Genomic DNA, 24,601 nt, shown 5'->3' on the forward strand with positions numbered 1-24,601 from the left:
CAGAGAGTGGGAGCAGTTGTGGCTTGTGCTGGTGACAGATGAAGCTGTCCCTGTCTGATATGGCCCAGTCACCCCTTGCAGTGGCTCCTTGTCACCCTGTCTGCCACCATCCAGATATCTCAGTACACTCACAGGGTTCATCCAGCAACCCAGGCACCTCCTGCAGTGCCTGAGAGCCATCTGCACCCATTACACCAGTGTGAAGGTGGGTCTGAGATGTCGGCCCCCCCTCCAGGACCTTGTTGCTTCCCCCAAAAACACCACATCCTGCTTCACGGGATGAAGACAGAGGAAGGATGAACAGAAAAATGGGACCAATCTGGTACTGTTTGGTGGCAAACCAGAGGATGGGTTTAGCTTGAGCTAAATGCCCTTTGCACCTCTTGTGCCGACAGCTGTGTCCCGTCCTTCCCCGTGAGTCACTGCCTGGGTGGGGTTACTGGGCAGGCGAAACCGGGAGAACCTGCCCCGTCCAGAGGCTCAGCTCCACCCCCTCCCTCAGCCGGGGCATCCGGAGGCTCCTTTCGCATCTCCCGTCAGAAAGCCACGGTCAGCCCCTCATCCCTCAGCCGGGATGAGTTCCACAGCAATGCCCAGTGTGCAGGAGGATACTCCCAGCAGGGCAGACCCCAGCCCTGTGTTGGGACCTGTGGCAGCACCGAGGGAGCTGAATCCTCTGTGGAAGGAGCTTGATGCAAGTCCCTCAGCACTGCAAAACCCAGCAGGACGATGGGAAGCTTTGCAGACCCCAGGGCATGAGGAGCAGCTGCCATACTCCCCACAAGGGATGGGAGTGTGATCCCAGGTTTATCGCTGCACCCAGTGAACCCCTCTGAACTCCAGCTGGTGAAATGCACTTCCTGGACCCAAATATCCCTGTTTTGGGGCTGTCTCTGCCCAAGCATGTGAGAAATCTCTGCGGTACATCTGCTTTCCACCCACTGCGCCCTCCTTGGTGGGATGCACTGGTACCCCAACCCTGCAGTGTGACGTTCCCCCTCTGTTTAACTTTGGAGTCTGGTCCAGAGCTGGATGCTGTGACAGGCTCTGCAGCCTAGACTGAGTGTGGTGACATCCTGTGCCACCCCCTCAGCAGCACCTGGGAACCACAGAGCCACTCTGCACCCACGGGCACGGGGGTACTCACGGGGGTGCTGGAAACCCGAGTCCTGGTTTCTCCGGCTGCAGTTCAGCTGCGGGGAACAGAGGCTGGAGCTGCTCTCTGGGCTGTACCGGACAAAGGTGGCGAAGAGGAGGATGTTGAGGATTTGGAGGAGGAAGCACAGCCCGGAGAGCCGCAGCCTTGAGGCAGCTTTGTGCTCAGGCATGTCCAGGGGGCAGCCAGGGCAGGGGAAAGCCCTGCAAATGGGGGGACACGAGGAGAGCCACGCTGGGGCTGCAAACTCCGCCTGCCAAAGCCGCTGCCAGGTCCTGCCCTCGCCTCCCGCGCTTCCCACGGTTGGAAGAGGCTGCCGGGAGTGGGACGGCACTGCCAACACGGAAACTCTGGGCTGGCTTCCCTGGCACGCCTCCACACCCGGCTTTGCCACGCCGGGTGGCTCAGGCTGCTGTGCCGGGAAGTACGTGGGGTGTGTGGTGTCAGTGGTATCAGTGTCCCTCCCTGCCGGGTCCAAGGGGGTCGGAGGAGGACCTGGGGGGCAGCAGGAGCTGTGCTGGGGTCTGGATGTTCAGCATTCGAGAAACGTTACAGTTCTGGGGACTAGGTCAGGGAGAGGAGCTGGGACTGACCTGCTGCAGAGGTGCTGGGCTTGACAAAGCTCAGCAAAGCCAGGGTCAAACTCCCTGTTCAGAGGGAAAAATGGTGGTTTGTGGGGGGCTTTGGGGAGGAGGTTCCCTGTGAGGGGAGGAGGAGAATCTACCCTTTGAAAAACAAGGGCAAGGAGCTGAATCAGAGGCTGCTGAACCTGCACCAGGAACTGGGGGAGCCAAGCACAAGGGTTTCCTTCAATTTTCTTTGATGGCTTCTGCTTTTGCAGAGGGGTTTGTGATACACCAAGAGCCAGTGCAGATCCCAAAAAAGGAGAGTAAGAAAGAAGGAGCCAAGAAGTAAAACACAGTGTGTGTTTGGGAAGTGACTTGAGTAACTCATTTCCACAGCGTTGGGCCAAACTATGATCTCAGATAAGCAGCGTCGAGCTGGGGTCATGCCCTGATGCCAGTGGGATGGGGAAAGGGGATGAGTCACTTTTGCAGGCCCCTGCAAGTATCCTGCTTTGGGCTGTGGTTTTGTGAGAGCCAAGGGCTGTAGCTGTTGCCTTCACTTGGGAGAAATGTGAGAAACACTCAACTTGTTTGTGGTACTGTGGAGCTGGGAATCAGCATCCTCCAGCCAAGGAGCCTGGGCTGCTGCTGGGAGGGATCAGGATCTGCTTCTGCAGCCGTGGGCATGGGAAGTGTGATGGAGGGAGATCACGGGCTCTCCGAAGAGCCATGGAGCCACCAGATAACTGTGGGGAGCTGCAGGGGAGGAGCTGCCAGTGCTGCTGTGGTTTAGCCTTCCTCTAAAGCCATGGCCACCTTTTACTCACCAAAATGAGCCAAAGCTCTGACCCTTCTGACCTGGGAGAAGCTCGACGGCTTCCAATTCAGCCTGCTGGCATCGATGTTGATGGCCCTCCTTGAAGAGGGGCTGGGAGCAGTGGGGAGCAGGTGCAGGGCAAGGGCCCAGGGACCCAGTGCATTCCCTGGTGCCTCTCCCTGGGAGGATTGTTTGCTGTGCCATGCGTGCCACGGCCAGGCCAGGATCACTGTGTCCTTTGGTGCCGGGGACAGTCGCTGCTTGTCCTGTGTTTCCCTTGAGAAGAGCTCCCTCCACCCTTGGAGACGGACCCTGGGGGAGGGAGAAGATGCGGGAGGCCAGAACACAGTCCCATTGTGTGCCCGTGGTTTGGTGCCGGCAGCATCCTGGCCCGAAGTGGCAACGGGGAAACCTCCCTGATGCCTTTTCACAGGGCAGCATAAGGCCAGTGGGGTGCAAGAGTGGGGGGACCCCCCCTTGCAGAGCCCGTGGGAGCCTCAAGAGGTGGGAACTTTTTCCCCTCTACTGGGGACTGGGGTGGGCATAAAATTACCCATTGCCCTGATGTACGTGGGATCACAGAGCACTGTCCCAGCACTGGGGGCTGATGCCGAGCAGAGGCTTTGCAGGCCCAAGAGCTGCTGGAGCCCGGTGCAGAGCTGTATTTTTCCCTGAATTCCCAACGCTGTGGCCTGCGGATAAAGGGATGTTTGTTAGCCGGGCACGCTGTGTTTTGCAGAGCAGAACAATAAAGAGAAAGACACTCACAATGGGAAATTGTGCTTCCTCCTCCCTGTGCGTTCCTCGGGGAGGTGTTGGAGGGGAAAAAAACCGAGAAGAAAGCGGGAAGAGACGGTGACAGGGCAGGGAGTGCGGGCACAGCCGGCACCATGGGAGCAGGCAGCAAAGGCCCACGGGGCCACGGGGCTGCCGGGACACTGCCCATCCCAGGGCGGTGACAGGGCAGGGGCTGGCTGGGAGCACCCACTCGCCACCTCCCACATCCCCGTGTCCCTGTGCCACCTCTTCTGTGCAGGTTCGACCTTCCCAGAGCCCCAGAGCCCCTCCATGGGCTGTATATGACGGAGACGGGACGCAGCAGGAGCTGGGGCAGCACATGGGCTGGGGGCCTTGGATGGGAACAGTGGCTCCCCAAAGGACACACCTGGGGACGGTAAGAGATGGGGCAGGGGGTGCTGGGAAGGAGGGTTGGCACAGCCTGGGGGCTCGATGTCCCCTTTGCACAGTAAAAGTCAGTGAGCCGACCACGGAGCAGGGCCACCTCCTCTGGTCCCCACGGAAGCTGGGGGATGTCCCACTGCCTGTCCCTGACCCCTGCGCTCCCCCCAGGCACCGTCCTGCCCCCAGCTCTAAGGATGCACAGGCTGCTCCTGCTTGGCTGCTTCTGGCTCCTGACAGCACCCACAGTGTCCAGCATCTTCCAGAGGCCAACTGGGAGCCCAGGTAGGGAGCGGGGCCTGGGAGGAGGATGGGAGAACCCATTTAGGGAGCAGGACCTGAGGGGAAGACGGGGCACTGCTGTTTGGGGTCAGTGCTGGAGGGAGAGATGATGCTGGGGGTGTCCAGCTGGGGCAGGAGCTGAGCTGTACTTCCAGAGGATGCAGGAGAGGGGAAGAGGAGCCAGGAGAGAAACCACCAAATGCTTCTAGGGGTTGAGGGGTGCTCAGGGAGGTGTTGTAGGGGTGTTGGGGCCTCAGCAATGCTCCGTGGTGACCCTGTGCTGAGGCTGCCTGGGGGTGCCACAGCCCCCCCGCGCCTGCAGTACCTGTTGGAGCCCCTGCACTCCACGGTGCACACCCAGCGTGGGGCCACGGCCACCCTGCCCTGCGTCCTGCGCGCCCTGCCCCAGAACTACCGCGTCAAGTGGAGCAAGGTGGAGCCAGCCAACTATCGGGAGAGCATCATCATCATCACCAACGGGCTGTACCACAAGAACTACGGGCCGCTGAGCCCGCGGGTGCACCTGCGGCACAGCCACCGCTACGACGCCTCGCTCACCATCACCGACGTGGCTCTGGAGGACGAGGGGCGCTACCGTTGCCAGCTGGTCAACGGGCTGGACGATGAGAGCGTCTCGCTCACGCTGCACCTCGAAGGTGAGCTTGGGCTCCCCCACCTTGGGGAATGCAGCAGGAGACTGAGACCCAGTCCAGCCAGGGACTCTGGGCTGGACTGGAGGTCTGGTGGGTTCAATCCCTGTATGGGCTGTTCACTTAAGAGTTGGACTTGATGATCCTTGTGGGTCCCTTCCAACTCAGAATGTTCTGTAACTCCTGTCTGCTGTAACTCCTGTCTGTGGCTGGCTGCCTCCAGCCCTTGTTGCACTTATCTTCATCACTGAATCGCTGGGGATATTAAGTCAAAGCCTCCTCAGGGAGAGCATCTCCCTCACCCTGTCCCTGCCCCTCCAGGCGTTGTCTTCCCTTACCAACCCAGCAATGGGCGCTACAAATTCAACTACCACGAAGCCAAGCGAGCCTGCGAGCAGCAGGACTCCCGCCTCGCCACCTACCAGCAGCTGTACAAAGGTGAAGCACTCAAAAAAAGACTCTTCTTCAGCCCAAAAATACACCTGGCTGGGCGTGGGGAGGAGGAAAGTGCTGGTGCTGAGCTGCCTCTTGCCCCACAGCCTGGACAGAGGGTCTGGACTGGTGCAATGCTGGCTGGATCCTCGACGGGACCGTCCACTACCCCATCATCAACTCGCGGGAGCCTTGCGGTGGCCGCCTCCTCCTGCCCGGTGTCCGGACCTACGGGGCCAAGGACAAGCAGAAGGACCGATTTGATGCTTTCTGCTTTACCTCTGCTCTTCAAGGTAGTGCTGGGGTCCCCTGTCCCTCCCACAGAGTCCTGATGCCCCCCAAAATTCGTGCCAGGTCCGGGGGATTTTTCCCAGGGCATCGTGGCAGCTGCTCACCCGCAGTGTCCCCATCCATCCGTCCATCCCCAAGGCCAGGTCTACTTCATCCGGGGCCACCTGAACTTCAAGGAGGCCGGGCAGGCGTGTCGCAACCACGGGGCTGCCATCGCCAAGGTGGGGCAGCTCTACTCGGCCTGGAAGTTCTCCCAGCTGGATCGCTGCGATGGGGGGTGGCTGGCGGACGGCAGCGTGCGCTACCCCATCACCACCCCCCGGGAGCGCTGCGGGGGGCTGCCCGACCCCGGCGTCCGCAGCTTCGGCTTCCCCAGCAAGGAGATGAGGACCTACGGCACCTACTGCTTCGTGGGGAAGTAGGAGGAGAGGTGGGCTGAGCAGAGGGGGTGGTGCCGGGACACCAGCCCTCGTCACCCGGGCAGAGAGTTTGAGGTGGGGTATGAGGGGATGGTCTCCCAGAGATTTTGGGTGGTTCATGCATCATCTGGTGAAGAAATAGAGCTGGATTTAGGTGCTCAGTGCATGCTCTCATGGAGCTGCTCCCCACGCCCCAGCCTGCTGCAGGACTTGTGGGCTGTTCAAGGCTCGCTGGAGAAGCCAGACCCATTGCTGGGCCAGGAAGGGGGTTTAATCCATCCCCCTCAGCAGGCAGCACAGACTCCCCATTCCCCAGCTCCCATGAATCCCTCACCCCATCCTCACTCCCTGCAGCCATGAGGACTCTCTCTGGTGTGAGCACAGAGGACTTGGGCTGGGCATTAACGAGCGTGACTAATGGCGTGTCGCCTTCTCAATTAATAAAGCAACGGCAAAGCTGCACAGCAAAGCCACACTCCTGCCTGACTCCTTCCCCTGGGACCATCTGGGCCTCTCCACAAGGGGAATTTGACAGGGACTTTCCATCTCTGGTGCCCTGTCCAGGCATTATCTGTGTTCCAGACTCTGGGGGTTTCCGGGTGTTGCTGTTTGATACAGCCCAGGAGAGCTATAAAAAGCTGTAGAACTGGCACAGTGCAGGGGGATTAACAGCCTGGAGAGATGCTGGCATCCCCTGGCACCTGTCTCGTGTGGTAGCAACATCCCAGTTCCAGCCCTGACCAGTGCCCAGTGTCACTGGGATGTGCGGGCACTTTGGTCTGTGCCTCGCTGCTTCTGTGCCCAGGCTCTCAGTCTGCTGGTGGAGGCTGACATGGTCTCTATTTTGGGGCTGTACAGCCCTGCCTGTCCCACCCTGTGCCTGACCCCCCACACCAAATGACCAGGCCACCACTCTGCACCATCCGTTTACTGTTTTAATACCCACAGGAGCACGGAGAGGAGGTTGGGGCAACACGTACACAACTCCAAGCCTGCGGTGGTGACTTCTGCCTTTCCTGGGAAGTGCAGAAGCACCCCCACACCCCAGGAAGGTGCTGAGCTGCAGCAGAGCTTGGATGTCCCCATGTCACCCCCCACCAGGGTGTCACAGAATGAGAACCCTTGGGGCAGAGGTGGGAAAAAGAGGCTGAAGGTGATACTGGCATGTCACTGCCATCCCCTGCCCATGGTGTCCCCCTTGATTTCGACTCTGTTGTGACTGCCGGAACAAAACTCCCGTTGTGCTGCATTTCAGGTCACTGTCGGTTCCTTTCGAGGGGGTCTTTAGTTATTAGGATTTCTTTGTACAGATATAAAACAAACAAGGAGGCAGACACTCAACAGTGAGGTTTCATCCCACGCTGGTGTCCGTGCCGGTGTCCCAGTGCCATCCCCATCCCCACGAGCTCCAGGGCCTGGGCAGGTGGTGGCTGCTGCCCCGGGGACTCACTCAGTTGTCACGGGGCTGAGCCAGGCCTGGGAGGGACACAAGAGGGCCCAGGTGAAGGGAAGGCCAGGTGAGCAGATGCCGGGGGAATTCAGGGGGGGCCCGGAGCTCACCGGGGCGACAGGCCAGCTGGGGCGGCTCCCACGTGCCGTCCTCGCGGCAGCGGATGACGGGCGAGCGGCGCGGGACGAGGCCGTGCCGGCACTGGTACCGCGCCGTGGAGCCGATCTCGTAGCGCTGCTTTGGTTTGCCAAAGGCGCGGGCGTTGGTGAGGGCGGGGGGGGGCCCACACTGCACTGCGAGGGGGGTCGGGGTCATTGCAGCCAGCGTGGAGGGACAGCCCCCCAGCCTGGAGCAAACCACTGCCCCATAAACCCCAAACGGGCCGAGGGGCCCACGCACAGGAGCTGTTTGCCCGCTGTGGGGATGGTGGGGAACCCCCTCTTTGGGGGTTGCGGAGGGGCACAGCCCCAGCCCGGGGTGGAGGAGGCACGGCTTACCCAGCCCCATCTTGCAGGTGTAGGAGAGGTGGTAGTTGCAGGGCACGTCGCTCCACTGACCCCCGTCGTGCCACACGATGACCACACAGTTCTCACCAGAGAGGAAGTAGCTGTCGGGCTGCCCGGGGTGCCAGTTCTCATAGAGCTGGGGGGACAGGCATGGCAGGGTGCACGGGGCACCCCAGCACACCCTTTAAGTGTGTGTGTGTGGGGTTCCTGCACCAGCACACACCCGTCTGCAGCCTCGTGGCTGTGACATCCCCCTCAGGAACGAGGTGCCACCTCCATGCCCCTTGGCATGGCCTCGGCACCCCAAATCCCAGGGTCTGGCTTCCCTGAGGATGCTCAGCCCTGCTGAGGGGCTTCAAATCCTGGCCCCAGGGTTGGACCCCAGTGCCGGAGGAGGATGACAAGGTGCCAGGCAGGGTGAGGGGGCACGAGGGCACACAAGGGCTTACCGAGCCCGACTTACCAAGGGGCTCCCGTCAGACCACTGGAAATCCCCCTCGATGGTCCGGTCGTTCAAGCCGATCCATTGGTATTCCCTGTACTGGTCTGGGGGGCAGGGGGTGAGCTGGAGGTGGGAACACACCCAGGCAGCCCAGCACCACCTGGTAGGAGGGGGCCGGAGGGTACTGGAGGCTGAATTTGGGGTCTGGGGATGAGTGCGGGGAAGCAGAGGTGTCCCTTCCCCTGCAGCGGGAGGGTGATGGGAGATATGGGGACAAGGGAGCCCCGAAAGGGACACAGCGGGACCCCCTCGGCCCACACCCCGGAGCGGCGGGGCTGGGCTGGCCGGGAGAGGGCGGCATTGCCCCGGGACCCCGCCGGTCCCTGCCTGTCCCCACGTGTCCCTGCCGGCACCCGCCTGTCCCTGCCGATCCCTTTCTGTTCCTGCAGGTCCTCACCTGTCCTTGCCGGTCCCTGCCTGTTCCTGAATGTCCCTACCTGTCCCTGCCTGTCCCCACCTGTCCCTGCAGGTCCCCACCTGGCTCTGCCTGTCACTGCTTGTCCCTGCAGCTCTCTGCCTGCCTTTGCCTGTCTCTGCAGGTCCCCACCTGGCTCTGCTGGTCCCTTTTCTGGTCTGGCCAGTCCCTGCCTGGCCCTGCAGCCTCTTGCCTGTCCACACCTGTCCCCACCTGTCCCTGCAGCTCCCTGCGAGTTCTCTCCCTGTCCCTCTCCTCCTCCACCCTCAAGTCCCTCCAGGCCTCTTTGCTCTCTGTCCCATCCCACCACTCTTGTCCCTGCTCTGTCTCCCTCTGCCTTCCCCCCTGTCCCTCCACAGCTGCTTTCAGGCTGGTTATTGCTTTGCCTTCAAATTTACTTGCATATGTCCAACCCTCTGCCGGTCTGTCCACTTGTCATTGGATCATGGAATTGTTTAGGTTGGAAAAGCTCTCCAAGACCACCAAGTCCAACCATTCCCCAGCACTGCCAAGACCACCACTAATCCATGTCCCCAAGTGCCACATCCACATGTCTGCTGTTAAATCCCTCCAGGGCTGGACAGCCTATGCCAGTGCCTGACCACCCTTCCATGAAGAAGTTTTCCCAATGTCCAACCTAAACCTCTCCTGGTGCAACTGAGGCCATTTCCTCTTGTCCTGTCGCTTGTTACCTGGGAGAAGAGCCTGACCCCCACTCGGCTCTCGCCTTCTGTCAGGGAGTTGGAGAGAGTGAGAAGGTCCCCCTTGAACCTCCTTTCCTCCATGCTGAGCCCCCCCAACTCCCTCAGCTGCTCCTGGTGCTCCAGACCCTTCCCCAGCTCCATTCCCCTTCTGTGCTCACACTCCAGCCCCTCAATGTCTTTCTTGTCGTGAGGGGCCCAAGACTGAGCCTATCTACTCCCATGTCTCTCCCTGTTACTATCCATCTTCTCCCATGTCTATCCATGTATCTGTCTACCTGTCCATCCACCCACCCATCAGCTCTGAAGGGCCAGGCTCTGCCTCAGCTCTTGGCTACTTTTTTGGCTTAAGGTTTAAAACTTGCAGCCCAGGACTGAGGGTCGTTGGGCAGCGGTCCAGGGGTGTGCATCAGGGTCTGGGGCAACATCACGTACCATTAATGAAGTCCTGCTCTTCAGGGGTCAGGATGGTGGCAAGGTGTCCCCCGTAATGTCTGCACTGGGTCTCTGCGTCCTCCCAGCTCCTCCGGGTGGAGAAGTGCTTGTAACAGGCTCCCTGGAAGCTGTCCCAGCCGGGGCTGCACCTCCTCAGCGCTGAGCCCCGGCGGGGAGCAAGGAGGGAGAGAGGAGAGGGTCAGGGTGATGGAGCCCAACTCACCCCAGACTCCTTGATTTCCCCACTTTTATGTCTCCTGAGCCGCTGCTTCAGCAGCTGAGATGGCAGCAGGACCTGGACAGGGGCAACCTGGTGTGGCCACGGTGGGACCTGGGGGACTCACGTCTTTCACAGCTGCTGCCTCCGTAGCCGGGCAGGCACAGGCAGGTGACGTGGGTGTCATCCTCTGTGCAGGTCCCTCCGTTCAGGCAGGGGTTGGGGACACAGCCACCTGCAAGGCACACGCAGCCGTCCTCACCGCGGGGGCTCGGGGACCTTGTCAGTGCCCAGCATCGCCAGAGCCTCATCCCTGCGTGTCCCACAGCCACCAGGTGTCTGAGCTGGCCCCTGGGGCCAGCCAGTGTGGAGCAGGTGAAGGACTTGGGTGCACGGTGATGTGCCCAGAGCCATCCCATGCTGCCCTTTGTCCACGGGATGGACCCATCTTAGCTGCCCTGGCCCAGAGCTGGCCGGACCTGGGGCTTTGGCCTCCCCTCAGGGCACAGAGACATGAGCTGGATGCTCTCATCCTCCACATCAGTGGTCTGGCTGCCATGCCAGCCCCTGGCCCGCTCCTGCTGCCCGGGCACAGCTCCTGCTTTCCCCTGGAGTGACGCAGCAGTTGTACTTTGGGAGGGGAACACACAAAGGATAAACCCTTCGGCACCTCCTGGCTGCACATCCTCAGCCTGGCAGCAAGGTGAGCCACATGCCTGCCCCTCTGGTGTCACCTTCAGCCTGGCCAGGGCTGATAACTCAGCCGGTGCTGTCCCCAGCCCGCGTGTCCCCAGCAGCCCGTTACGGTCATTAATGCACCCGGAGCACATTCTGTGCTTCCAGCCCAGCTCAAGAGTGTGATGAAGGGCTGCTGCCAGCACCAGCCGAGCGAGGACTGAAAGTCCTTGGCCTCCTTCATCCTAATGGTGCCCCATTTCATGGGCCTTGGCTCAGTGGAGACGTGACAAGGGTGACGCTGTCACCCTCACCCATCCCCAGGCACCACCACCTCCCCACAAGGTGCCAGCAGCTCACTCAGGACATCCAGCTCGTCCCCAGCAGACGGAGGAACAGGGAGGGATGGGCAATTTAGGGCCTTAACATCACATGGACGGCTCTTCCTGGGCAGGCATCTCTCCTTGCCAGGGCAAGGGCAACCACCCCACAAGGTCTTGCCACCCTCCATAGAGCCTCCTTCACGCCACAGGACCAGGCAGGGCACTGCCAGAGCAGGGGGGGAGGGACCTCACATGGTACCCTCTGCTGCAGCTGCCCTTGCAGGGAACAGGGGGGTAGGGTCTTGGCTGCTGGGCGCTGCATTGGAGCTGGGAGCATCCCTTGGGGGGGGTAGGGGGCAGAGGGTGGGTCTGGGTGGGTGACACCCACCTGCAGCAGTTCATGCACCCACCACTCACCCATCTCAGCCCTCCTGTGGGGGGACCAGGGCTGGGGTGAGGGGCAAACTGCCCCCTGGGGGGACTGCAGCAATTTTGGGGTGCTTGGTCACCAAAGGCAAGGTTCTCTTGAGGCTCTGCACCCCACGACCCATCGGTGCCCCCATGTTTCCCCCTGCTCATGTCATGCAGCCCTCGCCCCTCCTCCCGGGGCAGCGTGGGGTGACCCATCCCCAGGGGGGCCACATGGAGCATGCAAAGCAGCCATACCCCCCAGACCTCCGGGGGGGTCCCATCCACCCCATTCCCAAGGACTCACGGGGCCAGAGGGTGGGGGATTAGTTCGTCAGTGGGAGAGGCGTGTGGGCAGCAGGCGCAAGGACGAAGGGAAGAGCTCGCCGAGATGCTTGTTCTAGAAAGCTTTTAATTCCCTTTATTAGTACCACGGTTAGTCAGAGCAGGGGCTGGGGCTGCCTTTTGCTTATTGGGCTTTTTCATGGAAACAGTCATTAAAACACTTCACAGAAGTAGAAGAGATTTAAGTGCATGCAGACCTCGGACCAATTTGTTTGACAAATATGTGCTTCTCCGGACCTGTAACCTTCCCTTACCCAACTGAGGAGAAGAGAGAGAGAGAGACAGACGGACGGACAGACAGAGGGAAGCACAGCGTGAAGGAAAGGTGTTGACTTTCTCTATTGCCAAAGAGCAGCCAGGAGGGCTGCCCCGAGGGCGAGGGTGGCACGGCGGGGACCCCCGGCCGAGCTGGCGCCTGCCCCGACGCTGGCCCGCTCCGTGGGGAGGGCGGGCAGGGGCACAGCCGTGCTGGGGGCCGGGTCTCCCAAGGGAGTTCCCGCCAGGGTCACCCCAGAGCTGCCAGTACGGGGAGAGGTGAGGCCATCCCTGCGGGTCCCACCTGGTTCTCCAGGAACGGCTGCAAGGAAACCCTCCACGGTTGCAACGGAGGGAGCAGGTTGCTCTTCCTCCTCCTCCTCCTCCTCCTCCTCCTCCTCCCGGGAAGGTGCAGCAGGCATCCCGCGGTCAGCGCCCGGGGGTCGCGGCACAGCCTCCTCTCCTTCCAGGGCTGGGGCGAGGCTGCCGCCGGGCACCGCCGTTGCCTCCGCTGCGGGGACGGTGCTCCCGTCCCCCGGGGCCGCAGGCGAGGGGAACCACGGGGCCCCTGACAGCTCCTCTCCCTCCTCCTGCGGCTGCGAGGGCGCAGCGGGCAGCGGGGAAGCCCCGAGGCTTTCGACCACGTCTCCGGAGAGCTCGGCGTCTTCAGCGGCGGGGACGGGGCTGCTCGTCCCGCCGGGCTTGTGGCGCTCTGTCGAGGTGGCAGAAGCGGCACCGGTTGGCGATGGCACACGGTGCCCAGGTGCCCCAGGGCTGGCAGCGTGGCCCGGCCGCCCCATGGAGTCCCGCGGGCGGTCGGGGCGGTGTGCGGGGGCGGCAGGGCTGGGCGGCCGGGGAAAGCCCTCAGGAGGCTCCGTGTCACCTGCTGGGACAGCGGTGGGTCCCTCTGCGCCCAGCCGCGGGGCCACGGAGAGTGTCTCTGTGCCGGGGGCTCCGTCCGGCTCCAGGCTGGGGTCTCGCCCTCCGCCCGGGCTCTCCGCTGATGTGCTGCCAGGGCCCCTGCCCGGCGCTGCTCCCTGTTCTTCCTCTGCAAAGGGCAAGGCAGAAAGGCAGTGAGACGCCTGCGCCGGGAGCCAGCCAGACCAAGGGGCCGCGGGCTCCGGCATCTCCCGCCAGCGCTGCCGACCCTCCCCCGGTGGGCAGAGCCGGGGGGGCGATGCCAGCACAGAGGTGCGCGGGGAGATGGAAGCGGCCCCGAGCCCGTGTGACACTGTCTCCTCTGAACCGGCACGGCTGACAGCTCTGGTTTGACCACTGCCAAGCCCAGCCCTGGCTTCTCTGTGGCAGGGGCCATGCTCAGCCCCTCACCGCTGTGCCTGGCCTCCTTTCCCTCCAGCTGCCAGCGCCCTTGTCCAGCTCCTTGCTCTGCTAAACTGCGGTCCAGCACCGACCCTGCACGCTGGACTGTGGCTGAGGGAGGGACAAACGGATGTCCCCACGCCAGTGTACAGCCCTACACCAAGACACCAGTGCACCAGCCATGGGGGCTCCCTCCGCAGGAGGGACAGGGACAGCAGGGGTGACCTGGGCACCCACGGGTGCCTCCAACCTCTCCTTGCAATCCTGGGGCCTCTGTGCCTGCTGTTCCTCTCTGTGTCCCAGCCCTGGCACGGCCACAGCAGCTGCTCAACCTACCAGTGTGGGACAGTCCGTGCCTGGCCACGGTGGCTGCCCCACTGTCCCTGTCCCCCCGTCCTCCTCCACAGGGCGTGGGCTCCCCAGCTTTGCACCACAGCTAAGTGGGACACCTGCCTCGGGGACGGCTGGGGCCGTGGGGAAAGGGGAGGCAGGGGTGGGGTGACCTGAGGACACGGAGGTATCTAGTGGGGGGTGCCGGGCCCCTGGCCCTGGTGTGTCTTCAGGGGACGGGCTCGGCTTTTCCAGCTCAGCGTCCTCAAAGAAAGGGACGGCGTAAATAGCCCCTCGCGACTCAAGCTCCACTGGTGCTCTGGGCAGCTGCAGCTCCTCCAGCTTTTCTGCCACTGTGACAATCTCCTGAAGGAGATTCTCCTCGGGCTCTTGGGCTTGGTATTTTCCTGCAGCCTCAGGGAAAGAGTTTGTCCCTTCTGTGGGCAGAAAGAAAGTGGGATATTACTGCCCTGTCCTGGCCCAGTGGCAGGCAGAGATGCCCTCACCCCACAGTGGGGCTGGAGCCCTGGCACCCCTGCAGGGATTCAGCTGTCATTGACCTCCCCTTCCCCACCTAAAGAGGGTCAGCACGGGGCAGGATCAGGCCCTCCCAGTTGCTGTTGGAGCCAGAAGAGCCAACAGCCCCAGTGGGAGCTTTGGGGCTTGGCAGCACGTAGGGGGGCCAGATCCTTAACCCTGCATTCCCGTCTCAGGAGCAGTCCTTCTCCACACCCACACCCTCACCCCGGGGAGAGCAGACATGCACGGGGAGTTAGTGTGTTACAGGGGCTTGGATTCACGGGACGGGTCCATCCTGCCTAACCCATCCTGCCTAACCCTGCTGAGAGGTGGGGAATCTGAGGCACGGAGATGTGCAGCATCCAGCCGATGCAGGGGCAGTGTCCCCGTACTGCCCCGAGGGGATACACGGAGAGGTGGGATCGGGCAGGAGGAGTGGAGAAGCAGCTCTTCCTCCCTCCATGCCCATTATCCCTGCAGCTCATCACCTGCGGGGCTCGCCGGCAGTGCAGGCAGTGCTGTGCCACTGCCCACGGGTCTCCTCCCTGCCCACCGGGGGAGGTATTGCCCAAACCAGCCTGGCAGGCTGTGTTCCACAGCCCCCAGGACCCAGCAGTGCCCCCCAGGCCAGCAGCTGTGCTCACAGAGCTCACACAGACCGACGGTGCCACGCAGGACATCCCTGTTCCACCACGATCTAGTGGTGCGCAGTACTGAGGACATGCAGGGCATCCCTGCTCTGTCGTGACATATCAGCATCCGCTGCTGAGACCACGCAGAGCACCCCTCCTCTACCCAGAGCTACCAGCATGCAGGATCAGGACCATGCAGGTTATCCCTCCCTGGTCACGACATGCAGCGTGGAGACCACGCAAGACATTCCTATCCTACCGCGGTGAGTCAAGATGGCACAAAACACCCCTGCCCGCCCTATCGCGATAGCGCAGCGCGCGGCACGGAGAACATGCAGGGATCCCGACGCGATCCCGATCCTGCAGGACAGCCCGTCTCTGCTGCACGCAGCGCACTCGGGTGGCCTGGGGGTGGCACCTCGCACCCGCCGGGCACCTGAAAGCCCTGCCAGAGCCTTCCCGAGGCCTCCCGCCGGTCCCTGCCCAGGAGCACCCGCGGGCCGCGGGGTAGTGCCCCTCTTTACCTCGGAAACAGTACGCATCGTATCTGCTCTGGGCATCGGGGAATCCCGTCTGGTTGCGGAAGAGGAAGATGGTTTTGACACCCGGCAGGGCTCCGCCGCAGCGCTCCCGAGGGGTGACGATGGGGTAGCGGACGCTGCCGTCGGCCAGCCAGCCGGGGCTGCAGGCGTCCAGCCCCGCGTTCCAGGCCGCGTAGAGCTGCCCCGGGCTCGCCAGCTCCGCGCCCAGCGCCCGGCAGCGCTCCACCGCCTCCTCCAGCGTGAACCTGGCTGGGGCCGTCTCCAAAAAGATCTCCCCTGCGAAGAGAGGAAGGAGACGAGGCGTCAGAGCTGGGGAGGGGGGCAGGGGCTGCGAGAGCCCCCTCACCTCCTCTGCTCTCCGCACGACCCCAGGAGCTGGCGTGGAGGTGGGGACTCTAGCGTGTGGAGGCACACCAGGGGCTGGAGGAGCCTGCCTATATCCCTGCCTTCCTCCTTGCCTTCCTCCTTGCCTTCCTCCTTGCCTGCATCCCTGTCTTCCTCCCTGCCTGCATCCCTGCCTCCTGTTTCCCTGCACATGCACACGCACGTGGCAACCACAGTGCAGGCATGGCTGGAGCTCTTGTGCCACATGGGATTCCTGCCCTTGCAAACAGAGCTGAGACTTTGAAGCATCCATGAGCAGGTCTTCACCCTGCACAGCACAATCCACAAGCAGGACATTTCTAAGGGGGATCTGCAAGCCCAGTGGATACTGTGGTGGGGCTTCACACTGAGAAGTTCTGGGCACATCACATGTCGGCCCCCACAACCACACTGATCTCCCTGTCCCAGCACATCGTGCCCTGCACACAGGCAACCTGTCCCTTGTCCCTGCCACCCTGCCTGGCATCACCCCAACCAACCCCACAACAGCTGCTGCCACCAGTGGGGAGCCCCATCAGGGCCCAAAGGAGGGACTGGCCACTCCCCACACACACAGCTGGGTGGGATCCGCGGCACCGCAGCACGTGCAAAGCATGGTACGAGCACAACCAAACCCCAAAACACCTCGCAGCGTTACCCACGCTCTGCTGCCAAACCAGGGCAGATCACCGTGGGCACACTCCAGCCCGGGCACTGCCTGCTTCAAGGGAGAGAGCCCCTCATCCTCCCAAACCAAACCAGAACGCTTTAGGAAGCAGCACAGCAAGTCCCCATGGCCTGGAGCCGAAGCCTGAGTTTCAGGGCAGCTTTTTCCTTGGATTCACAACTGGTTACAGGGGCGAGTTAGTGTGGGAGCAAAAGCAGGGGAGGGCAAGAGGGGACTGGTGGCACCGCAGGCACCTGGGAGGTCCTCAGCGTAGCAGTACACGTCGTACATGTCCTCTGGGTCCACCACCCCGTAGTTCCTGACCCCAGGAAAGCCATTCATGTCTCCATAACAGGCCTCGCGGGGTGTCTGGATGGGGTACCTGGGGCAGGAGAGCACAGGGAAGGGTTGGTGACTCACAGAAGGGTGATGGGGGGAGGCAGTGGGTGCAATGCCCAGGTGGCTGCGGTGCCCACCTGACGGTCTGGTCGGCGATCCAGCCGGCGTCACACTGCTCGTAGCCGCCCAGATAGGCAGCGTAGAGCTGCTCGGGGGTGGCAATGCTGGCACCGATCCGGGCACAAGCTTCCTGCGCCTCGGCAAAGGTGTAGGCGTAGCGCATGGAGCCCTCCCGGTAGTGAAACACCACCCCTGGGGGAGGACAAAGGCGTGGGCAGGGGGCTTCGTGGCAGCCCCCCCGAGTGGGTGCAGATGCACCCGGGGGGGCATTTGCTGAGCCAGGAGAGGGCCCCAACCCGCCCCAAGCCCCACCTTGGAGTACCTTTGACTTTGACATGGAGGATGTCGTGGCCGTCCTCGATGCCGTGCTGCACGTCGCAGCGGTAGATCCCCGAGTCGTTGGGCCGCAGCTCGGTGAGCCGGAGGGAGGCGTTGGTGTAGCGCTGGTGGAAGATGGGCAGGGAGGCGCGCAGGCGATAGTCCTCGCTCACCTTCACCCTGTCCCCCCGAGCTACCAGGATCTCCACCTCCCTGCCCTCAGAGATGAAGGTCCACTTGACCCGGGGGGTTCCCAGGACAGCCCGGCGGCCACCCGTGCCGGCAGTGGGCTGGGGGCCAAGGTAGGTGATGAGGCAGGGGATGGTGATGTCGCCTGCCAGCACAGGGTCGAGGGCTGGGTGGCGTGGGATGGAGACCTGCAGAGCCTTGAGGTCCTCTGGGTGGGAGAAGAGAGGAGCCGTGAGCAGGACGAGGGTGGGGGCCCCCTGAAGCCCCCACTATGGGGCACAGACGGGGCAGGGAGTGACGCAGATGCGGCCGATGATGCCGAGTTACCTGTGCCATCTCCGGGGCCAAACACCTGCGGGACCACTGTGGGGGCAAACAGCCAGAGCAGCAGCAGCGGGAGGGCTGGGGCCATGCTCTGCCCTGCAAGGGGGGAGCAAAAACCACCAGCTGTGCTTAGAATCCCAAAAAGTATCAGAAACATCCCATCCCTGCATGAGCGAGAGAGCTCAGGGGGAGCCCCCAGCCCATCTGTGCAGGGATGGGGTGTCAGGGCACAGAGGGAGAGGGCAGCACTGGCATGACCGCAGGGCATGACCTGGACCCTTGGACAGTGTGAGAGGAGAGGGAAGAGAAGGAAATGTGCCCTGGTTAACAGGAGGAAGGAGACAGCACGAGCTCCCAGGACCATTGGCTGGGAGCCACTGGGTACCATCCAGTCCCAGCAACCTTCCCTGGGAGCCGGGTCCCCTGGGGACAGCAGAGTCCAGCCTGGCACCGATGGCACGGAAGGTCTGAGCCCAAGCGCTGGCCACAGCGGGCAGGGAGGTGATGCCAGCGCCCGCGGTGCCGCCGTGAGAAACCTTGGGAAGGGTTCTAACAGCGGGTTAGAGCAGGAAAGAGGCAGCGAGGGAGGCGAGCGAGCCAGCGGGGCACATGCGTGTGCTTGTGCAGCTCCACGCGTGTCGCAGAGCTCGCACGAGCGGGTGTGCACACGCGTGTGCCTGTGCTCGTGCACGTGTGTGCTGAAGAGGGAGTGTTTGTGGAGGGGGTTGAGGTCAGCGAGCCGCTGGGGAGGGGTGACAGCCCAGGGCACACAAAGCACAGGGCAGAGGGGGAGGGAAGGAGCAGGGCGGCTTCTTTGCCATTCAGCTCACGCCGGAGGCTCCCTGCGCGCGGGCTGGGAAAACCGGGGCTGACCAAAGCAGCCATTATGTCCCAGGCCTCTCTCAGGCTGCCTGGCACAAAGGGCTCTCACCGGAGGGCTGGGGAACCAGTGCTGAAAGGAGAGCCCGGTGGCCAGCACCGCCATCACCGGGCCCCAGCCCTCCCCAGGATGCAGCTCAGGGGATGCCAGGCATGTCAGGAGGGGCTCCGGCTGCCCACGGCCTCTGCCCTCCCCTCTTGCCCTCCAGAGGGGAGGGTGATGCTGGGCATGTGGGGAGATTCCCCTGCACGATGCACAGCTCTGATACCCCCTCACCCCTCTGCAGAGGCTCCTCAGGGGGCTGGGAGCTCCTCAGCCCCCCATGCCAGGATTGCATCACACCGTTCCCTGGGAACGCAGCACCCTGAGCCTCAGAGCAGCTTTGTGATTTATGAGCTCTTTGTGCTGCATTGATTTCGGCAGCCACAGTAGTGGCTTGGGCAGCTCCACAGCAGATCGCTGGCTGCCAGGGCCAGCCTGCTGGGAGGCTGTCCTGGTCACCTGCATCCCTCTGCAAACTGTGCTCCTGGAGTGTGCCCAGGGCACCACTGCTCCGGGGAGAGGTGTGAGTACAGCCCCCAGCACTGAGCACTGTGCACTCACACCCCAGCACCATGCAACCAAGGATGTCCAGGCACCACCCACCACAGACATACAGCCCCTGGCACCACAAAACCGTGGACATACAGCCCCTGGCACCACAAAACCGTGGACATACAGCCCTTGGCACCACCCACTATGGACATACAGCCCCTGGCACCACGTAGCGATGAATGTACATCCTCTGGCACCACACACTAAGGATGTCCAGTCCCTGGCACCACACACCATGGATGTACAGCCCCTGGCACCAAGCAGCATGAATGCACAGCTCCTAGCACCAAGATCTGTGGACATACAACCCTGGCATTGCACAACCATGGACATACAGCCCCTGGCACCAAACATCGTGGGCATACAGCATCTGGCACCGCGCAGCCAGGGGTGCACAGTCCCTGGCACCAAGCACCATGCATGCATAGCTCCTAGCACCAAGATCTGTGGACTTGAAGCCCCTGGCACCCCACATTATGCACATCCCTGGCACCACCCAACATGGACTTACAGCCCCTGGAAACACACACCAAGGATGTACAGACCCTGGAACCACACACCATGAACATACAGCCCCTGGCACCACACCCCATGGAAGTATAGCCCCTGGCACCAAGCACCATGCATGCAAAGCTCCTGGCAGAAGCTTCATGGTCTTACAGCCTCTGGCACCCCACATCATGGATGCACAGCCCCTGGCACCACCCACTGTGGACATACAGCCCTTGGCATGACACACAATCAACGTCCAGCCCCTGACACCATGCACCATGGACATACAGCCCCTGGCACCACCCACTGTGGACATACAGCCCTTGGCATGACACACAATCAACGTCCAGCCCCTGACACCATGCACCATGGACATACAACCCCTGGTACCACACACCATGGACATATAACCCCTGGCACCACGCACCGTGAACGCCAACCATCATGCGTTGACCACAAACCTCCCCTTCCTAGCAGGAGCTCAGCAGGGGCAGCCGAAGCTCGATCTCCCGGGACCCGGCCGGTGGTGTCCGGGCCAAGCCAGGGGCTTTCTCCACTCCGGACGGATCATCTGAATGCAGCCCCGCGGCTCTGGAGTGAGGGACAAAACCCTCCTGCGCGGCCGCCGTGGCCAGGCTCCAGTGTGGGGGTTGGCTGCCACCCCCGGGGCGGCCAAGCGAGGAAGGCTTTTGTCACGGGCACCTTTTCTTCCCATCCCCAAGGCGCCGCGGTGGCGCAGGCAGCAGCCACGAAGCCCCAGGGAGGAAATCCAAGTGATAAAGCTCTGCAGGAATGGGGCAAACTGGGCTGAGTGGTCTCTGCTCCCTTCCTGTGCCCGTCCCTGGCTGGACCAGCGTGCTGGCACCAGGAATGGGATGTGGAGAGGGTTAAACTCTGCCCATGGGTGACGTCCTGAGGTCCCCGAGTCCCATGATGGCAAGAGACTCTCAGCCATCAAATCTGGGGCTTGAGGTTGGATTTTTGGCTTGGGCTTTTTTATTTTCCACAGATGGAAAATCTTTTGACCCACACGTCATGAGGGAAAAGCTGGGAGCAGGACTAGGGAAGGGCAGCCAAAGAGGTTGAAGAGGAGGAATGGCAGAGGCTCAATTGTCTCTGAGACCTCAGAGCTCAGCAGATGCCAGGGATGGACCGAGACAAAGGCACACACGCACGTGGCAGGGCCAGCTAACCTCCATTTCCGTGGGAAACCAGGTGGAAAATGGAGCCGAAGACTATTTTGGGACAGGAGTGATCTTTCTTTCTCCCTTGAGCTCGGCCCTCCTTTCAGAGGCGGCTCCTTGAACGTGGCAGGGCCAGCAGGATTTGGGGCTGCAGCACCTGGTCCAGGGCGCAAGGCAGGAGATGCTGCGAGGGGACGGTCGTGGGAGGGGGTCTCTTCTCATCTCGGAAGAGGGGCTTTCTCCTCCGCAGCCCCTCGTCCCCTCCACGTGATGGTTACTCATCCCGGCTCCCAAGGTGCCCTGCCAGCCCGCAGCGAGCCGGAGGAGGGGGGAGCAGAGCGGTGGCTTTCCAGGGATGCTCAGCTGCAGAATGAGTCAGCAGCCGCCGGCACAGCCTGGCCCCGCTCCAGCCCCATCCCCACCAATGCAAAGGGCTCCGGACACCCCGCTGCCGCCCCGGCTGCCGGGCGGACCCGCAGCCACGGTTCGCTTGTGGTTGCGCCGTGTCCGTCCCCCCCCGCGGTGCTGCAAACTGGCGCTGCATCCAGGATTCGTCCCCACCCCCGCGGGTGGGTGGGGCGCGACCATCGGAGGGGTCCCCGGAGCTGGGCAGTGCCAGGGACATGCCAGCTCAGGGTATGCAGCGGGAAGAGCCCGGCAGCCTCTTGGCAGCAGCCGCTGGCAGAGCTTAAAGGGCCGGAAGCAGGTGGGGAGAGCGGGGCGGGGAGGGGTCCCTCCAGCTGCCAGAGCCCCCCGCCCCCCATCCTAGCAGGGAGAAAGGGGCTCCTTGTTGCAGGGCTGGGCTGTGGGAAGTGTCCCCGGTCCGCGGGAGCCCAGGGAGGGTCCCTGGGGAGATACAGTCCCGCACGGAGGGGTGGGGACCGGAGCAGACCCCGCAGGAACCCTCCAGGGACACGTGAGCATGTGCACCCCCCGTAAGTGTGTCACACACACACGTGAAGGTTTGCACGCCCTTCCCCGGCTGTGGGGCTCCGGTGGGGAAACTGAGGCACCAGGTGGGACAGAAGCGTGGGGTGGAGGACGGGGGGGTCCCAGACTTCAGCGCTGCTGCTCAGGTGGGACCCAGCCCCGCTGCCGCTCACCACCAAACTCGCATCTCGCCGTTCCCAGCGCAAGATCACTCGATCTCCCGGTTTTCCCAGCCTAAATCCGTTCCCTGAAAAGCGGGGGATCACCCTCTCTCTGTGCCCAGGAGCTGGAAAAGGCTCCGGGCTGGGGCAGAGGGAGTTTCTCCCACCCCCCGGCAGCCAAAAGGAAGAGCAACAGGTTCTGGGTTGGGCTGAGGCGGGAGAAGTCGGCGTGACGGGAGCAGCGGTCCCTGGCAGGGATGTTCAAGGGCAGCCCCTTCGTCCCGGGGACGAAATGCTCTGGCTGCGGGAGGGGAAGCGGATTGCGGCAAACGGACCCCACCTGGGGCACCCCACGGGGCACCTGGGGCTCACACTGGGGCTGCTCGGCTGGGAAGAGCCATGAAAATCCTCAAAAATTTTCCCCCGGGCCCTCCCGTCCCCCTCACTGGGACAGAGCCAGAGATTGGAGCCGAGAGAGCTGGGGGAGGACAGGGAGACCCGGCGGTGCCCTACAGCCACCCCAAACCCTGGGCTCGTCCCCAGGCCCCTGGAAATGGACACTTTTTCCCCTAAACCCCTCCCCCTCCACGGAGAGTAGCGACACGGCCGGGCAGGAGCGGCGGGAGCCGGACCAGCTCCGTGCCTCAGTTTCCCTTTCCACTGCTACCCTGACTGCAGCCTCCCTGGGACAAGGACCCCACGAGAGACTCTGCAGGACAGACGGGGAGGGCTCCTCTGTGACGGGACACCCCAGACCCATCCTGAATCCCCGGCCCCTCTCCCAAAACAGGGGGCCCGTGGGAGCAGCTGCTTAAACAGCCCGGTAAATCGCCCTTATCCCCAACCCCTTCGAGCCCCGCTGCGGGACGGGCTGGGCTCCAGGCTGCAGCAGCCAGGCAGTACCAAAGTCCTTTCTCCATCCAACTTCGCAAGAGCCCCCCCTAACCCCGCTCTGCCTCCGGCGCTGCGGAGCCGCTTCAAGCTGATCCCTTAGAAAAAAACTTGCAGCGCGGTGCTGTGCTCGGGGGCGCCGGTGACAAGGACGAACCTCCCCGAAGCGGCACCGCGGGGACCCCCAGGTCCGAGTATCCCCCCGCTGCAGGGCAGGAGGATGCCCTGTGCCCCCCACGGGGAGAAGCACGGGGGAAGCTCTGGGCATCCCCACGCCGGCTCAGCTCCCGTCTCACTTTCCGCCCGCGGGGAGGTGAAATGCGATCCTGAGATGAAAAGCGCAGTACGGCAGCGCCCCGGGGACACCGCAGCGCCCGGGGCACCGCCGGCCCCGCACCCCCGGGGGACATCGCCGGCCCCACGCGCTCCCCGCATCCCACCTGGCTCCGTGCGTGGCGGCAGCCCGCGGCGGGGGCCCCTCTTTGCGGCGGGGGAAACGGGGGGTCCCCTTGCCCGGGGTCCCGGTGCGGGGCTGAGCTGCGGCTCCTCCGGGGCAGCGCGGGCAGCGGGCGGCAGCAGGTTGGCAGGACGGCTGGGAAAGAGCTGCACCAGGCATAAGTGCAGGCACCGAGAAAAGAGGCTTCTGTGTGTGTGTGTGTCCGTGTCCTCCACTCTCCTTTTTTTTTTTTCCTTCCCCTTTCCCTCCTCCTTTTATATTTATTCCTTCCCCTAATTAAGAAGGGAAAAAAAAAAAAAAGATATTACCGTGTTGGCAGGCGCCTCGTCCCTCCCCGTCCCTCCCTCCTGGCAGCTGGCAAACCCCGCACGAGAGGAGGATGCTCAGCCCGGGCACGGTGTTAACCCAATGCAGCAGAAGTGGGCGAGCAGCCGGCACTGGGTCCCCCGGACCCTGCCGGAGATCGGGGGGTCCCCCTACCGCAGACCCCATCATGGCACGGGAATGTCCTTGGGATGGTTATTCCTAATATTTGGCAGCTTCAGCAGGACGGAGAGTGGACCACAGGCGGGGGTCCCAGTACCCAGCGGAGGCTTTATTATGCAAAAGCCCCTTCGCTGCGAAGCCACAGTGGGTGGAGGCACCATCCGGGGGCCGGAGGGACCCTTTGCCAGCCCCAAAAGTGTGTTGGGAGCAGCCAGATCTCACCTCCTGACACAGCACTCACAGCCAAACTTGGTCCAGCAGAGAGACACGCCGTGCCTCAGTTTACCCGCCTGCGTCCGTGTCAGGGTTAATTTACGCCAGGATAATTTCTGAATCTTTAGGCTTGAATGCTTGTTCCTGGAGGGATGTGTGGGGACCTGGGCACCCAGTGGGGTCCTGGGGCAGCTGGAGCCCCTCATCTGCAGACCCAAGCCCCTTGGCAGAAGGGCAGCTCTGGCATTGGGGCTTTTTTTAGCCAGATCTTCCTCAAACTTTCCCTGGCACGGAGCACCCCCTGCCCGGGGGGGCTGGCGCGGAGCCTGCCAGGGAATTGCTCGGGTGAATTTGCAGAAAGCCGCAGCTCCTGAGCAGAATTAATCACTCGTCGCCCTGGGAAATAATTGCAGGCGGCAGAGACGGTCTCGTTAGCGGAGCAGTTGGGTGGGGGATGCGGGTGCAGCGGGTGATGCTCCTCCGGTGGGGACACACACACCCCGCAGGGCTCTGCCCTCCAGGCTCTGCCCTCCAGGCAGCTGCATCGTGGAGCAGGGCTGCGATGGGCACCGGGACGGGCAGGGGGGAAACCCACAGGCTGGCTCAGCCTCTGCCCCCCAAAAACC

General features: G+C 62.9%; 3 protein-coding genes across 9 annotated transcripts in view; 1 reads left to right on the forward strand and 2 right to left on the reverse strand.

Moving 5' to 3' along the window:
* The window catches only part of RHBG (Rh family B glycoprotein), a 5,271-nt gene extending 3,897 nt beyond the window's left edge, over nt 1–1,374 (reverse strand). The window contains exon 1 of the mRNA XM_017808390.1: nt 1,148–1,374. Within this exon, the coding sequence (XP_017663879.1) occupies nt 1,148–1,328 (181 nt within the window). The 5' untranslated portion in view covers nt 1,329–1,374. The remainder of the gene's footprint in view (nt 1–1,147) is intronic.
* A 1,973-nt stretch (nt 1,375–3,347) lies between these two features.
* Nucleotides 3,348–6,262, forward strand: HAPLN2 (hyaluronan and proteoglycan link protein 2). Of its 2 annotated transcripts, none has more exons than XM_017808468.1 (6): nt 3,348–3,713; nt 3,890–4,003; nt 4,306–4,656; nt 4,972–5,088; nt 5,190–5,375; nt 5,512–6,262. In XM_017808468.1, the coding sequence occupies exons 2-6, from the start codon at nt 3,916–3,918 to the stop codon at nt 5,793–5,795; spliced, it is 1,026 nt and encodes a 341-aa protein (XP_017663957.1). In that variant the 5' UTR covers nt 3,348–3,713; nt 3,890–3,915; the 3' UTR covers nt 5,796–6,262. The 2 variants fall into 2 exon arrangements, with proteins under 2 accessions (XP_017663957.1, XP_017663956.1); XM_017808467.1 differs by having other exon boundaries at nt 5,517–6,262.
* Nucleotides 6,263–6,693: 431 nt separating this feature from the next.
* BCAN (brevican) lies at nt 6,694–23,487 on the reverse strand. 6 transcript variants are annotated; one of them, XM_017808457.1, is made up of 15 exons: nt 23,260–23,487; nt 17,691–17,783; nt 17,179–17,571; nt 16,874–17,048; nt 16,652–16,779; nt 15,350–15,643; nt 13,848–14,111; nt 12,908–13,072; nt 12,329–12,736; nt 10,146–10,253; nt 9,802–9,960; nt 8,212–8,294; nt 7,740–7,884; nt 7,353–7,535; nt 6,694–7,268 (listed from the first exon to the last, which is right to left on the reverse strand). In XM_017808457.1, the coding sequence occupies exons 2-15, from the start codon at nt 17,773–17,775 to the stop codon at nt 7,243–7,245; spliced, it is 2,616 nt and encodes an 871-aa protein (XP_017663946.1). In that variant the 5' UTR covers nt 17,776–17,783; nt 23,260–23,487; the 3' UTR covers nt 6,694–7,242. The 6 variants fall into 6 exon arrangements, with proteins under 6 accessions (XP_017663946.1, XP_017663945.1, XP_017663944.1 ...); XM_017808456.1 differs by lacking the exon at nt 23,260–23,487 and adding an exon at nt 20,081–20,252 and having other exon boundaries at nt 7,353–7,530; XM_017808455.1 differs by lacking the exon at nt 23,260–23,487 and adding an exon at nt 20,081–20,252.
* Nucleotides 23,488–24,601: the final 1,114 nt, after the last annotated feature.

The sequence above is a fragment of the Lepidothrix coronata genome, unplaced genomic scaffold (assembly GCF_001604755.1).
Source record: "Lepidothrix coronata isolate B3197 unplaced genomic scaffold, Lepidothrix_coronata-1.0 Scaffold23, whole genome shotgun sequence".
Lineage (NCBI taxonomy): Eukaryota > Metazoa > Chordata > Aves > Passeriformes > Pipridae > Lepidothrix > Lepidothrix coronata.